General features: G+C 40.6%; 1 protein-coding gene across 2 annotated transcripts in view; it reads left to right on the top strand.

The window, feature by feature from the left end:
- LOC132590674 (P protein-like) overlaps positions 1–14,506 on the top strand; it is a 92,282-nt gene extending 77,776 nt beyond the window's left edge. For both annotated transcript variants that reach the window (XM_060263642.1, XM_060263643.1), the window contains exons 13-14: positions 4,116–4,254; positions 14,330–14,506. In XM_060263642.1, the coding sequence (XP_060119625.1) occupies positions 4,116–4,254; positions 14,330–14,488 (298 nt within the window). In that variant the 3' untranslated portion in view covers positions 14,489–14,506. The remainder of the gene's footprint in view (positions 1–4,115; positions 4,255–14,329) is intronic.
- The last annotated feature ends 612 nt before the right edge of the window (positions 14,507–15,118 follow it).

A 15,118-nucleotide genomic window follows, 5' to 3' on the forward strand; every position in this document is an offset into this window, starting at 1 on the left:
GCCTGAGTCCATCACAGGGTCCTTTGTGATGACAAGGTGACCTGATAGAGCATTTTACACTGTTGCATGCTTGTTTTAAAAACAAGAGTGGGTGTGGTGTGTTGGGATCAAGGTGCCATTCTCATCTTATTCAAATAGGCAGAGGAAAAAGCAGCACAATAAATGTTGGGTACTGAATGCTGCACCCATAAAAAGATCTGCTTTCAAGTACTTTCCACCTGATAGTAGAAACAGCTCATCATCCCAACACATTTGGTATCTGATTAATGCAATGGTTGGGTCAGAAACACAAAAGTTTTCTATCTATAACTAAGCAAACAAAATGTGGATTTGTTTGGTTTCAAGCATATGTGGGTCCGGCACCTCCTGCATTGTCCCCAGTTTTGTGGCATCTACGTCTCTTGCATTGGAAGCCCTGCAAGGTTGCCATAAGTCAGCTGCAACTTACAGTTTCTACTACTACCACCACAACCTGGGAGTTCTGACCATAGAACAAGTTGTCTTAGCATCTATGCACAATGCTGTGTGTGTGAAAATGCGGAACACAATATTACAGTCCCACTAAATATCATGGAACACTCAATAGTGGAAACCTGTACAAAGCTACTGTAGTCTAAGTCCATTGCTTTGTCAGGGCAGCTGTTACTATGTGGAGAAAAGTGGGCCTGAACTTAAAGGGTCCTGAAAATGTCAATAAGGCCCTTTTTGATGCATGTAGATTAATGGATGTTTGAGGCATGTGAAGAAAAGAAACAGGAAGATTTGCATAGAGAACCCAAATAAATAAATGGCAGTGCAGTTATTTTTAACTGTATTTTCTTTTCCTCCCTTTGATTACTAGGTTCTGCCCTTCAGCTCATAACAGAGCTGTTTATCAGTTGTTAAATATCAGTCATTAAAGACATGCTACAAAAAGTTTGTCCATTTAATCAGCAACGTTAAAAATACATAGATACCTTTCTATTACTTTGCATAGGCCACTGTGACATTACATTGTAATAATTTTTCTATCTGAATCTCACTGGCTGTATAGATATATTTTTATTTGCTTTGTTTCCAATACATTGGATTTTTTCCCTATTCTGTTATACAGTTGGGTAAGAGTCACTCAATTTATCTTGCTGCTTCCTCCTTTTGACCAATTTTGAAATGTGGTTCTAAGCTGCTATTACCATGGTGATGAAGCTTAGTAAACAATTTTACTGATTCTTTGACAATAAGACTTTAGCCTTTTACCAGCAATACATGAAAAACGATCTTATTTTCTTGTCACATTCGCTGATTAACTGAGATTTATATATTTTAAAAAACTAGCTTATGGCTTGTATTTTAAAATATTTTTGTTAAAAGAACCTACTCCCACGTACATTTATGGGGTGTTGTTATCCAGAATTGCTTCTCAAATGGGAAATAGTAAATCTTACCTAAGTGTAAGCATAACAGAGCCCTATAGCATCACTTAGCAGGCAAAATTTACTCCTCTTGTTAGTGTTGCTTTAGTTTAGACACTGATAGGGAATGCCCTTTTGCAAAATATGTCTATTTAAATGCCATCAGGAAAAGTCTGAGTTTTAACGAAAACAATAATATTAAGTCACACATATAACCACCATCTCTTGTAAGCTGGATTAGTCTCAAGAGGGGTGTGGGGGGAATTATTTATGTGGGCAAAGATGATAAAATATACAGGGTTGATAACATATGTATACAGAAGTCAGTCCTCCAAAGGAGCCCCTTTTAAATAACAAGGAGATTTTATACTAAATATAGATTTTTATTGAAAAACCACTCAAGCTCACAAGAAAAACACAATTATCAGCAATCACACAAGTCTAGGAAAATAGGCAGGAAAATTGATAGGGACATATAAGGGTACAGACAGGGCAATACTATACCTATCAACAATGGATGAAGGATGATCCTCCAGTGAAGATGGGGAGGCAAGAGATGACCAGTGTCACTTGCAATAATGGGCCCAGAAATTGGGGGTGGCTTGGGCAGCAAGTTAGGGTATCATCAGAGACACACCTGAATGGCCAAAAACCTGTCCACCTTATAGCCAATTTCATATCCTGAGGCAGGGTCATGTGATGGGTAACATCTACCCAGAGATGGGTCCCAAGAGATAAGACAAAAAAATTTGATGGACGATGATGGTTTGCTGAGTGCAAACCATATTCTACACAATGAAACTGGAGTGTTCAATTTAGGGCCAAATTTTCCTATTGTAACACCTTGGAGGGGAACAATGATAAAACAAAAGAAAGGGACATGCAGCAGGATGTGACTGTTGACAATCATCTTCAGTGATGCTTTATTGTGTAAGAAGCTTGTCTTGATGGGTGACAGGAAGATTCTTTCGTTTGGTGAGGAGATTTTGCAGCAGTTTATTTTTGACTGTTATGCCACAGCATCTGCATTTTCAAAGCATTGGCTGAGCTCTGGAATGTAGTACATGGTGAAGAAACCATTTCTGTCTGGCAGTTTGCTAGAGAAAGAGGTCTTCTTGGAACGTCTCAGGAACATGGCTTCTCTCAGGGCTGCTTCTGGTACTGTCTTCTAGATGACAAGGATGCAGTTGCTGTTCTGCAGCGCTGAGCAGCTTGTCAGTTTAGCAAAGTCTGGTATTCTCTTAATGTGGCAGGCCTAGGAAATTCATACAATAACAGGCAGGAAACTTGCTGAGGCCTGGCTTGAAGCAGTGCTGTAAGGTCCATAGAAACTAGATGTCCATAGTGAGGTTAGCATAGGAGCCAATTGATTATAGCCCATACTAGTTGGAGAGGGGGTCCAGGGTTAACTATCTTTGAAGAGTTCTATATTGCATTTCCAACTTAACCTCAAATTGTTTCCTAAATAATAAAGCTTCACAAAACAACATTTGTATATTTGCTTTTCTGTACTGCTTCAGTCTTCCTAATGCTGACATTAATTATCCAAATACAATAATCTTGCAGGGCAGGTTAGTAGCAATGTCTCCATGTTGCAGATGGGGAGGGCTGCTCTGAAGAGAATGACTTACTCAAAGCAATCTGGTAGATTCATTGCTCAAGTGATATTTGAACAAAGAACTTCATGGCTGGAACTTATTCAATAAGCTACCCTTGTCTGAAGACCAGAACTGAAGAGCTGGATTGGATCTAAATGCTCTTCTGTTTCACTGGTGCAAGTTTCTCCATATGAACACTGTGTGATCATGCAGATTTTACTTTGCCTGATGTACTTTGTAGGAGTACTGCCCTAAGCAGAATTTCACCTTTGCAAGCCTATTCACTTCAGTGGGCTTAGACCAGTATAGCTCAGATGAGAACTGAAAGAAGTAAGGTTAGGCTTTCTGGTGGATACTGGAACAAATAGATTAAAATGGAATTACAGACTCAGGATAACCCTGACCTGGACAGCCCAGAATAGCCTGATCTCAGCAGATCTCGGGAGTTAAATTGGGTTGGCCCTGGTTAGATCACTGGTGACTTCATGGCAACAACAAAAGACTCAGAAAAGAGCCAGTATAGGTTAAGAAAAAGGAGATAGAAGCACAAGAAAGCAGATTTTAATGGATAAGCAGGTAAAACAAAATAACTTCTTGGTTGATTTTTACAACTGAATTGTGTGTACTGTTCAATGCATGAAGTCTGCAATCCACTATTCAGATAATGCAATGGCAGTCCTCAGTAATTTATTCTGGAGAAGCCTGACAACATGATGTAGTGGTTAGAGTGTCAGATTAAGAGCTGAGGAACCTAGGTTTGAATTCCCCTTGGACTATGGAAGCTTTTTGGGTGGCCTTGGGCCAGTTGCTTTCTGTGAGCCTAACCTACTGCAGAGGGTCATTGTGAAGATTAAATGGAGAAGGGGACAATGGTGTTGTAAGCTGCTTAGAGTCCCTATTGAGGAGAAAATCAGGATATAAATATCAAAGAAAATAAATGAATAAAGCATGTCAATGGAACTATTCTGAGGATCCTCCCCTTATAAGAAAAGAGTTAAGATGATAGTGTTGAAATAGCAACAATTTCAGTATGTTTGCATTTGCTTTTATAGTTTAATCTTTAAAAAAAATCAAGCTAGTTGTTTGAAGAGAAAAAAAAATTAGATGCCATTTGTTTTGCTTTTAGGTTATGTGAAGTGCTTAATCTTGACCCCAGACATGTCCTGATTGCAGAAGTAATCTTCACAAATATTGGAGGGGCTTCTACAGCTATTGGAGATCCACCAAATGTGATTATTGTTTCAAAGCAGGAGTTGAGGAAGGCGGTACGTATTACTGTCTCTTGTGTTAATGAAAGAAATACAGATGTGTTCTCTGGTAATGCTGATCTGTTTTTCCTACTGTGTTGAAAATGAAAAGACAGTGTATTTGTTCTTCTGGCACAGAACTGTACCTCCCCACTCATTCTGTAAGGGACAAAATCAAAATGAATCTCTCCCCTCCCCCGCAATGTATAGTTACTTTCCTTTCATCTTTGGTGATGATTAATCAGCTTTAAATTAAACAATGGGAGTTGTTATGGAATTTTGCTTCCCAGAGATTGTGTCCAAGGGCATGTGATTCTGGCTTCCAGTTAAACAGAAGTGATAGTTTTATTGAAGATATGTCTGCCTTCTCACTTTCCTTCAATATCTTGATGTACTATTGATCTCAGAAGAGATTCACAATATATTGTTTAATCAGACACTCTTTACTAGGTAGATCAACACAAACTAGTTGTTATGACTTTTTGGTTTTGTTGAATATATACAAGTATACACTTTACTTATACTGAATACAACATGCACATGGGAAGATTCTTTGTTGTCCTGGGATACTTCCTTGTATTTACTTGAACATACATATGAACATATGAAGCTGCCTTATACTGAACCAGACCTTTGGTCCATCAAAGTCAGTATTGTCTTCTCAGACTGGCAGCGGCTCTCCAGGGTATCAAGCTGAGGTTTTTCACACCTATTTTCCTGGACCCTTTTTTGGAGATGCCAGGGATTGAACCTGGGACCTTCTGCTTCCCAAGCAGATGCTCTACCACTGAGCCACCGTCACTCCCCAACTGAAAATATGAAGTTGTCTTATAATACCTTTGATCTGTCTAACTCAGTAACATCTATGCACTGCACTCTCCAGTCTCAAGCAGGAAAACATCTTTCTTAATAGCTATTACCTGAATTCTTTTTAAGCAAAAGAGCCAGAGTTTAAATCTGCATTCAAAGCAAGTACTCTGCTGCTGAGACCTTTCCATGGCTGAGTATACCATGTGGGTGGGCAGAAATTGTGGGAAAATATCTGCCAGCTGTTTGTAAGATGCAGGCTTGAGGATATGTCTCCTACCTGTTGCAGGTACTTAGGTATTTAAGCCCTGGGCATGGCCAGAAGTGAGCTGAAGGATAGCTGAAGGATAGCCTTTGATGGACCAACCCAGTGGATATCAGACTAGGCCAGGGTCTTTTGCTTCTCTTTTTACACTGCATTTTGTTTGATTTAATAAACTATTTTTGTGAGGTCTTGGGTCCCCATTGGGGAGAAGAATAGGATAAGAAATATGCAAAAAAAATGAAACAAGGATTATTTTTCTCATTTGCTTGAGAATTGATGGACCACAGCTCAGTGGCAGAGGTCTGCTTTGCTTGCAAAAGGTCCCATGGTTGATCCTTGGCATCTCCTGTTAAGTAGCTCAGAGTCTGAGCTCAGTAACAAATGGGGAACCAGTGAAAGGTCTGCTGAGTGGGAGGTAATATGCATGCTCTGTCTAGCTCTTGCTAAATAGTCAAACTGTGGCATCCTGGACCAGTTGGAGTTTCCAAGTTGATTTTGAGAGGAAACCAATGTACAGTGTCACCTCTCATGTGAGAACAGACCCTTTAACCAGTGTGATTCATGAACAATGGATTAAATAATTAGTGCTAAGTATACATGTGTCACATTAAATAATGTTATGAATGGTTCCTAAACTGGAATTATGGTGCATTGGACTGCTTTTTTTGTGTGTCATCAAGTCATAGCTGACTTATGGTGACCCAATAGAGTTCCAAGTCAAGAGACATTCAAAGCTGGTTTGCCATTGCCTGCCTCTGTGTAGTGACCCAGGTGTTCCTTGATGGTCTCTCATCCAAATGCAAGTTATGGACAACCTCTGCTTAGCTTCCGAGATCTGATGAGATCAGGCTGGCTTGGGCTATCTAGGTCAGGGTCTCTTTGTGTACATATACATAATTCTCATACCCTGATAGTTCCCATAGTTATACTTCTAAAACAACGTCTGATTGTTTAAAAGTTCTCATCAGAAAAACTAAATACCATGTCAAAAACTCTGTTTATACAGGCTGAAATCTGGAAGCAGTTTACTTTAAAATTAAATTAAAACAAAATGATTAAAAATGCATTTTCTGCTATGCTTGGAAGGACTCTTTCTTGTTTTACAGGTTCCACCTCATGTTAGTTTGAAAAAATATATGCTCAAAGCCTGTTGAAATAAATTTGGATATGGCACAATTTATTCATTAAATTACAGTGATAAGGATGTACTTTGTAGAAATACACAGATGAATTAAAGTGGGAAATATTTCCAATGGTGATTAATTTGTAATAGCCCCTTTCCCCCAGTCTACGAGGAAATTAAATTGTGGGCATCCATTTACATAACAGAAGAAATCTCTTTTTTGTGCCTTTTAATAAGTTTATAGCTTAGACTGTGATATGCTTTAAAAAGAAAGACTCTGAGACACTGTTATAGTTGTACTCGGACCGTTTTTTTCTGGGGGAATGCAGCAGAATTGAGTTTTTAAAATTTTATTTATTTAGATGATTTCCCAGAATGGGCTCAGGGTGATTAACATCATATTAAATAACAATTCAGATTATACGGTTAAAAACAGATAAAATACAGTTAAAACAGATAAAAATATATACACTATATTGTGGATGGTGGCGTGGTTTAATACATTTTCAGCATGCTAAGATCTGTGACTATAAATAAAATAAATGATGGTAACATAGCAGAACTTCTTTGTGGAAATAAAATTCTCAAAAAATGTTTAAAAGTTCATGAGGGGCACATGTGAGTTTCTCCTTCACTTCCCTCTTGAGAGTCCTGGCACTTCTTTTTCCAGAAAAAAAGCCCTGGTTGTACTAACATTATGAATCCAGAATGCTGTGATGAGGTGGTATTGCTACTCAACCAATAGCCACTCTTATTAGATGTGACGCAGTATCCTTGTGAAATCTTGTTGTAAAGCATAGGATAGAGAGCCAGTTTGGTGTAGTGGTTAAGTGTGCGGACTCTTATCTAGGAGAACCGGGTTTGATTCCCCACTCCTGCACATGGAAGCCAACCATAAAGCTTGTTATTAGCAATAGGTTATCCCCTGGGATTTTTCCTCTGCCCAGCTGAGTGGTTGCAGAAAGACTGGCAGGAAGTGAGATACTTGGCTTCTCTGAGTGCTCACCTGTTGAGCCTGTTAGTCATATAGTTAGGCATCACTATTCCTAATTGCTGTAAACACTTTTAGGTGACCAGGGAATAAATGTAGTCATATACTGGTTTATTCCTAGCATGGAGTACTTAGAAATATATTGTTTTATTAGGATTGTTTCAGCTGTCCAGGGTAAACATTATGACATGGAAACCTGGAGGACAATAATATCTAGAAATGCTCTAAAAGTTATGATTTACATGATGCAATTTCTTCATGTGGCTGACAAGTGCAACTCAGTGAGAAAACTGTAAATTTAATGCTGATGTTGGGGTCCAATGACATTCTTAAAAATTTTCTTGTTTTTCTCTAGAATAATTTGTATACTTGGAGAATCATAATGAAACTTAAAATACCACTGTGAATCCTGCATCTGTCCCTTACAACATTTATGTCACTTTCCCCAGCAAAAGTTAGAAGGGCGAAACCTTGTTGGCATTGTAAATTTCAAGATATCTATTTTTCAACAGGAATTTATTTATTAATAAATTTACTTATTAAGTTTGATTTTAGACTCTTCCCCCCCCCCCCCAGAGACTAGGCTCAGGGCAGTGTACAAGTTATAAATATCTTGAAGTCAGTGGGCTTATAACACTGAATGGCACAAATTCCTGACTTGTCTTGCTGACAGCTTCATTATTGAGAAAGTGAAGAGGGAAACAAGGGGATCTGCTATCTTGGACTTGATTCTCACCAACAGAGAAGAACTGGTTTATGAGGTGGAAGCAGTGGGCTCTGTGGGTTGTGGTGACCATGTGATTTTGACATTTACAGTCTTGGGCAAGGGAAAAGCTGTATGTAGACAGACATAGATGTTGGACTTCAGGAAAGCAAATTTTGACAAATTTAGTGTTTTGCTGGGTAAAATCTCATGGTCAGAAATATTTAAGGAGTAGGGAGTTCAAGAGGGGTGGGAGTGTCTTAAAAGCAAAATATTGAAAACACAATCACAAACAATTCCTAGGAGAAGGAAAACTGGGAGGATCCTAAAGTATCCAAGGTGGCTCCATAAACAGCTCTCTAAAGACTTGAGAAATAAAAAGACTCATTTAGGAAATGGATGGAGGGCCTTATAACTGGGGATGAATATAAACAAATAAATCAGTGCTTGTACAGAAAGAGTTGGGAAAACCAACTCAGTATGAGCTTTTCTTATGTACGAAGTAAGAAAAAGAACAAGGGCATGATAAGCCCATTGTGAGGACAAGAAAGTGAAATCATAACAGGTGATGAAGACAGGGCAGAACTGCTCAATTCCTATTTTTTCTAGTCTTCTCTTGTGAGGGAACATGCCAAAAAAGGGAAGGGAGTTGCAATCTACGATCTGCATAGGGGTAGTACATAAACACCTAGTTTGCCCCCCAAGTTGGAATGAAGAGACTGACACTCTGTTTTGGTCAAACGGGCCATTTTATTAAACCTAACTTTATTATAACTTGTACGGCAAGGGTTACCTGAAGCTAAACAAGCCCCGGGGTCATCACATGACCCTTCCTAGTCCAGGTATGGGTGAGCCCCACCAAGAAAATGGACCTCCGTAGTACCCTGGGTGACAACTAAATCCTCAGGGCCATGGTCACCGGAATCAGCAGGAGCGGCGCTTGTGGTTTTCTCTACAACTTGCACACTCTCGAGCTGGTGTGTTTTTGGTTGCACGTGGCGGCTGGTGATTTGTGGTGGCGTGGTGGAGCTTGAGAGCATCGTCTCCCCCTGAGTAGTCCGGTTCTGAGGAGGATGAGGCGGCTTGGTGAGCTGCTGCCGCCATGCGCTCTACCCATGATTTCTCATAGGCGGTAGCTGCTTTGATTGTCTTGGGTAGGTCCATCTCATATTTCCCAAACAACTTCCTCCTCAGCTGCTTGTCCCGCAGCCCAAAAATAAACCGGTCCCTCAGTCTTTCCTCCAATCGGTGAAACTCGCAGTGGAGTGACAGCCAGCGGAGGGCAATGTAGTCAACAGCAGACTCATTGGCAATTACGGAGGGCAATGTAGTCAACAGCAGACTCATTGGGCTACTGCCTGCGCTCGGAAAAGTTGAAGTGATGGGTCAGGACTGACGACTGTGGTGCGAAATGGGTCGTCAGGGCGGCGTTGATGTCCGTGTAGGAGGCATTCTTGAGGAGGGTGGGTGCTATTAGCCCCTGGGCTAGCTTCTGGGTGTTCATCCCGCACAAGCTGAGGAATAGCGATCTCTTTTTATCCCCCACAACTCGGTGGTAGCGGATGAAGTTCTCCAGTCGATCCAACCAGGTCTCCCATCGCTCTGGGCAGGTCACATTGAACTCAGGAGTCGTTCCTGGCGTAGTGGCCATTGTCAGCGCTGGTGGTGCGTGTGTAGCTGCTGGCCTCGCTTACCAGGATCCCACTTTCGTTGCCACTATAATATAGTAGGTTCTATACATTAATGAGGCGAGGTGGTAGTGATCATAGCTCTTTTATTGAATACAGCATGGTATAGCACTGCCTACGAAGACTGAAAACTAGGGCCGCAGGGGCCCCTATATATACACACCCAAACTTTCTGAGCTGCCTGTGACTGGACCATTCAAACCAGTTGAGGGCTCTTGATTAGAGCAGGGCAGCAGGATTTGGATCCTGCTGTCTATTGTTCCCGAGTCCCCCAATAGGCAGCAGGCCCCAGTGAGTTAGGCAAGCACTCCAGCTTATAGATACAATTCTAAGCACATATACAACAGATGGCCATCTGACAGCAAGGCTGATTCTGTGAATTAGGTAGATCATGAGAAGGAGAGAGCAGGAAGAGTTGCATCAGTTCTTAGATCTCATGGCCCTTTCTTACATGCCCAGGAAAATCCTGATTGCCATTTGGGGTAAGGCAACAATTTTTCTCCAAGCTGTTGATGGAAGTTTTTACCATCTTCTGGGCATGGAGCAAGGGTGACTGGGGATGTATGTGTGTGTGTGGGAGGTATTTGTGAAATTACTGCATTGTGCAGCGGGTTGGACTAGATGACCCTGGAGATTCTTTCCAACTCTATGATTCTATGAATTAATGACCCTGGTAGTCAATTAAAAGGGTGGGGTGCTTCTCTTGTTTGTATCACTTGCTTAGGACATGGAAGATGACGGAATTGTTGAGATTCACTCTGGCCACAATATGTCTGGTTTGGCTTATTAGGACTGTAGTGGTGCAGAGATGGCAAGAATAGAAGACAAGTTCATGTTCCAAGATTTAAATCTAAAAATCTTCATTTTACTATTCAGTGCTGAGAGAAGGCTTTGTTGCATTTAATTATTTGAAATGCAAGGCTGTATACACTCAGTAAAAATATCTAATAGAAACTTCAAGCACCTGTACAAACCATTTAAAAGCAACAACAAAAGTCAACTCAGAGCAACAAAATCCAGAGCAGCAATGTAAAACACAAAGCAGAGATAAGTATTACCAAACAGAGAACAGAGCAATGAAAAGCTTCCTGGAACAAATGAAATGTTTACCTGACACTACAGAAATCAAGCAAAGGCAACAAGACACAGGGAAAAGGGAGGAGGGGCATTCTTAAGCCAGTGGCCAACCCAGTGGCCTTCTCTTGCATGTCTATGCAGCTCTGAAAGTGAGGGAACACAAAGAAAGGATGTATGCAGCATCTCGATAGGACTGTATTTATGCATGCAAGTATATTCTGAGTAGCTATCAAAGGTTTACTCAGATTGTTCAGTTGAACAGTGTTAAACCGTGTTTTTATTTCAGTATTTCTGAGCACAGTTTAGTTTTACTGTCATTCTAGTGTCATTAGCAATCTGTTTAGGAATTTAAATGGCATTTATCACTGTAATGCTGAAATCTCACTCTGTTTTATTCTATGACACTTCTTAACTTTCCCCCAAGAAATTTAGGCATAAAGCTTCTGTATGATTTTTTTTTTAAAAGTCAGATGTATTTATTTTCATGATGTAGGATTAGCTAGGAAGAGAGTAATAAATAGTAGCATTGTGTACTCGTAAATTTTCAGTGTCTGTGACTTCGAGGCTCCAGAGATTGTAGCAATTTCACATCATAGTTTAACCAATCCTGAGGGAATAATAAAATACTGGGCCAATAAAGCAGAAGTGTCAACTAAAGTTCCAGAGCATTTTTCCAGGATAACTCCATAATACTTTCAGCAACTTTGTAGATCCATTATTTATTTTTAATAGGCTGGTCTAGAACAGTCTGACTTTTTTTAACAGGCTTTGTGCTATTCATGATTTCCATTTTTCAAAGAAGCTGCAATGATTACTAATTCATTTCAAATGATTGCATCACTTTCCAAATTAAATATTCTCTGGTACATTGCCCGTTCTGTTCCATTTGACAACAAGAACTGTTTCTTTTGCACCCCTAAACGGAATAAAGAGGCAGACAACATATTTTGGGAAATGGGCCACTTTATTGAAATAAACACAAACTAGGCAAGGTGAACTGAGAGGACGAGCCCTGGGGTCACACCTGACCCCGCCAAGTCCTACAAGGGCGAGGCACCCAACCCCCGGTCCAAGCCATGCCAACGTGGCTATAACCGGGCGGCAGACCAAACATGCCCTCCCCTTATCCCCGCCCCGATCACCAGAAGGGGGGGGCAACCAAAGGGAGGCATGGACCCGATCCGTAATCCAGGACATTGAGCCGTAAAGCCCATCTGCCTTTCCTACGGATCGCACGCACAACAGGTGCCCAGGCCAGGGTGCTCACCAGCAAGGTCTGAATTCCTTGCAAATTCCGCAAAGTGACCAAATTAGCTACCTAACAAAACCACACCACTACTGGCAGTACAAGGTAGGCGAAAAACACACCACCAAAGGCCAATTCAGGTGATAGTGAAAAAAATCCTACCTGGCCCTTAATAAGGCGACCGGCATGAACCTGTACTACTGCAGGGTGGGCGGGCGGGCCAACAACTCCACGGAACTGCGTGGAGAAGGAAGGGGCCGAGGCTTCTTAAAGACTCAGCCCCCACCCTAACAAAAGTCCCCGGATGCCCGGGAAAGCTGCCCTTTGATCCTCCAGGGCTGCAAAGCACGGCCCCGCGGCGCGCAGCCGCTTTGCGGCGTGGCCAGGGCGGGGCCGAATAATGCTAAAAGTTTAAACTTCTCCATTCTGTGTGAATGATTCCTGCAAAATATAGAGAGCATGGAAATGGCAGTTGCTATGCATTTGCCTTGCTGATACACAATTTAGAAGAATGCAGGGCTTTTTTGAGCAGGGTTGCACAGGAACTCAGCTTTGGCTGGCTTGGCATCAGTGGGTGTGGCCTAATATGCAAACAAGTTCCTTCTGGAATTTTTCTACCAAAAAAGCCCTGTGTGAAACAATAGTGATGTTGGGTGTGTGGCCTAATATGCAAATAAGTTCCTGTTGGGCTTTTTCTACAAAAAAGGCTCTGGAAGAATGTCTCCAGTGCACAGAAAATGAATTTTCTAGAAATTTGACTCATTTCCTTGTATGTGGCAGAATTACAAGCTGCTGCTTTTCTCACAAAATGCTCATTTGTATTAAAATGTCAAGGACACAATCCTTTTAAATGAGATGCTTGCACACATGGAATTCAATCAATACATGAATTCAGCTTTTATTCTGATAGTCATTGTCCCCATAGAGACTATAGTAAGCCACAACTGACAAAAAATCCCATTATATGTAAGTCTGAAAGATTTAATCACCTTTACTGATTCTAGACTGTAAATTTATTAGTTGACATCCTTTTACTTCAAGAATTCAGGCTTCCACTCTTCTTCTGCCTACCTTACTTTTTTTTTTTACCAAGTCTCTGTAGTATCATAGGGATGATTAATGTCAAAGGATGAGCATCGTGAGGTTTGCATCTTCCAAACCCCTTCCCTCCCCCCACCCCAAATCCAGGGTTAATATAGAAGATAATTAGGGATTTATTTGCTCTGATAATTTTTTTAGAAGGATTCCCCCCCTGTGATTATTTATGTTTATTGTATATTGTGGTTAGCTTTGAACACTTTAAGCAAGATGTGTTTTAAAATACGTAGAATAAATGTAAAGTGATTATCTTACAAAGTAGAGTAGAACTCTCTTGGCTGCTGTGCAAAGAATGAATAGTGAATGGAGGAGGTAAGGTGAGATAGTTTGTATTTCTTAGAAAAGTACAGTCCAGTTATGTGCATAGTTACTTGGAAGTAAGTCCCACTGAATTCAGTAAAGCATGAACTCAAGCGTGCATAAGATTTCAGCCTTGTCTGGGTTTCATATATTTTCCTTTTCAGCACAAATTTATTTACTTTATAGTCCTCCTAAGTCCACCTGACTTAATTTTTATAGCCCTTCCTGAGTCCAAAGGCAAATGGTGAAGATCCAGACAAAAAGAATGTGCATCTTCTCAACTCTGAGTTTTTCAGTGTTGTCATATTTTCATATGTTGTTGCTGCTTTTGTTATTTGGCTCACAAAAAAGATCAGCATTTCCTAAATATCAGTTAATTCTTATAAACAGAATCATTATATATGCTTAGTTTTAATAAACTTTTGACATATAGCCATATGGATTTCTATTCCAGTTTATTAATAAAAATGAATAAAGAGGAAGGGATTAAAATCCCTGTAGTGTTGAGATTCCAAGCAATTTTGAAAAATTGCAGAACTTGTCTGAATACAAATGAAAATTCAGTAATGTACTTGTAGGGATGAAGGATTCGAAAACATGATCAATTCAAAGCACCTGGAAACCATTGAGTTTAATGGGAAAGAGTGAAGCAGTTGCTTGACTTTACTACTGGTAATTTTTTCTGGACAGTGGCCTGGGTACAAAATGGCAAATAACCTGTTATGATATTGTGCATGAGGAGCACTGCTTTTCACTGATTCTGCTTCCACCATGTTTTCCCTTCATCCCTCACAGGGACTGGACTTTGCAGCATTTACAGGACACATGTTTGTTGGAATTTGTCTCGTTCTTCTGGTCTCCTTTCCTTTCCTGCGGCTTCTCTACTGGAACAAAAAGCTTTACAACAAAGAGCCAAGTGAAATTGTTGGTAAGTTTATATATGAAATCTTCTGATTGATAGTTGTACATAAAAATGAACACTACTACTGAGATTTTGTTGTGATATTGGATAATTGCTAAATGCCTTCTGTCCCTCAGTGATCATATTTTCTTGTGCTTTTCTCTGTTTATTTTGAATTCTTTATTTTACATTATTAAATTATTCAGTTTTGAGATTTGTTATTGCCAGAAATGTGGTATACTGTGTGGAATGCTTCTACAGCAACTGGCCTAAAGCCTGAGGTTTTGTTCTAGGGTCTACTTCAGCTTAGATGAATGATGGCCTTTGAGATTTGCCTTTCTGGGACTGAATTCTTCTCAGACACTTCATAGCATGTTAAGCTATGAAGAGAGAGCCAGTTTGGTGTAGTGGTTAAGTGTGCGGACTCTTATCTGGGAGAACCGGGTTTGATTCCCCACTCCTCCACTTGCACCTGCTGGCATGGCCTTGGGTCAGCCATAGCTCTGGCAGAGGTTGTCCTTGAAAGGGCAGCTGCTGTGAGAGCCCTCTCCAGCCCCACCCACCTCACAGGGTGTCTGTTGTGGGGGAGGAAGGTAAAGGAGATTGTGAGCTGCTCTGAGACTCTTTGGAGGGAGGGCGGGATATAAATCCAATATCATCATCTTCTTAAACTAGGATTAGGT

The sequence above is a fragment of the Heteronotia binoei genome, unplaced genomic scaffold (assembly GCF_032191835.1).
Source record: "Heteronotia binoei isolate CCM8104 ecotype False Entrance Well unplaced genomic scaffold, APGP_CSIRO_Hbin_v1 ptg000532l, whole genome shotgun sequence".
NCBI classification, from domain to species: domain Eukaryota; kingdom Metazoa; phylum Chordata; class Lepidosauria; order Squamata; family Gekkonidae; genus Heteronotia; species Heteronotia binoei.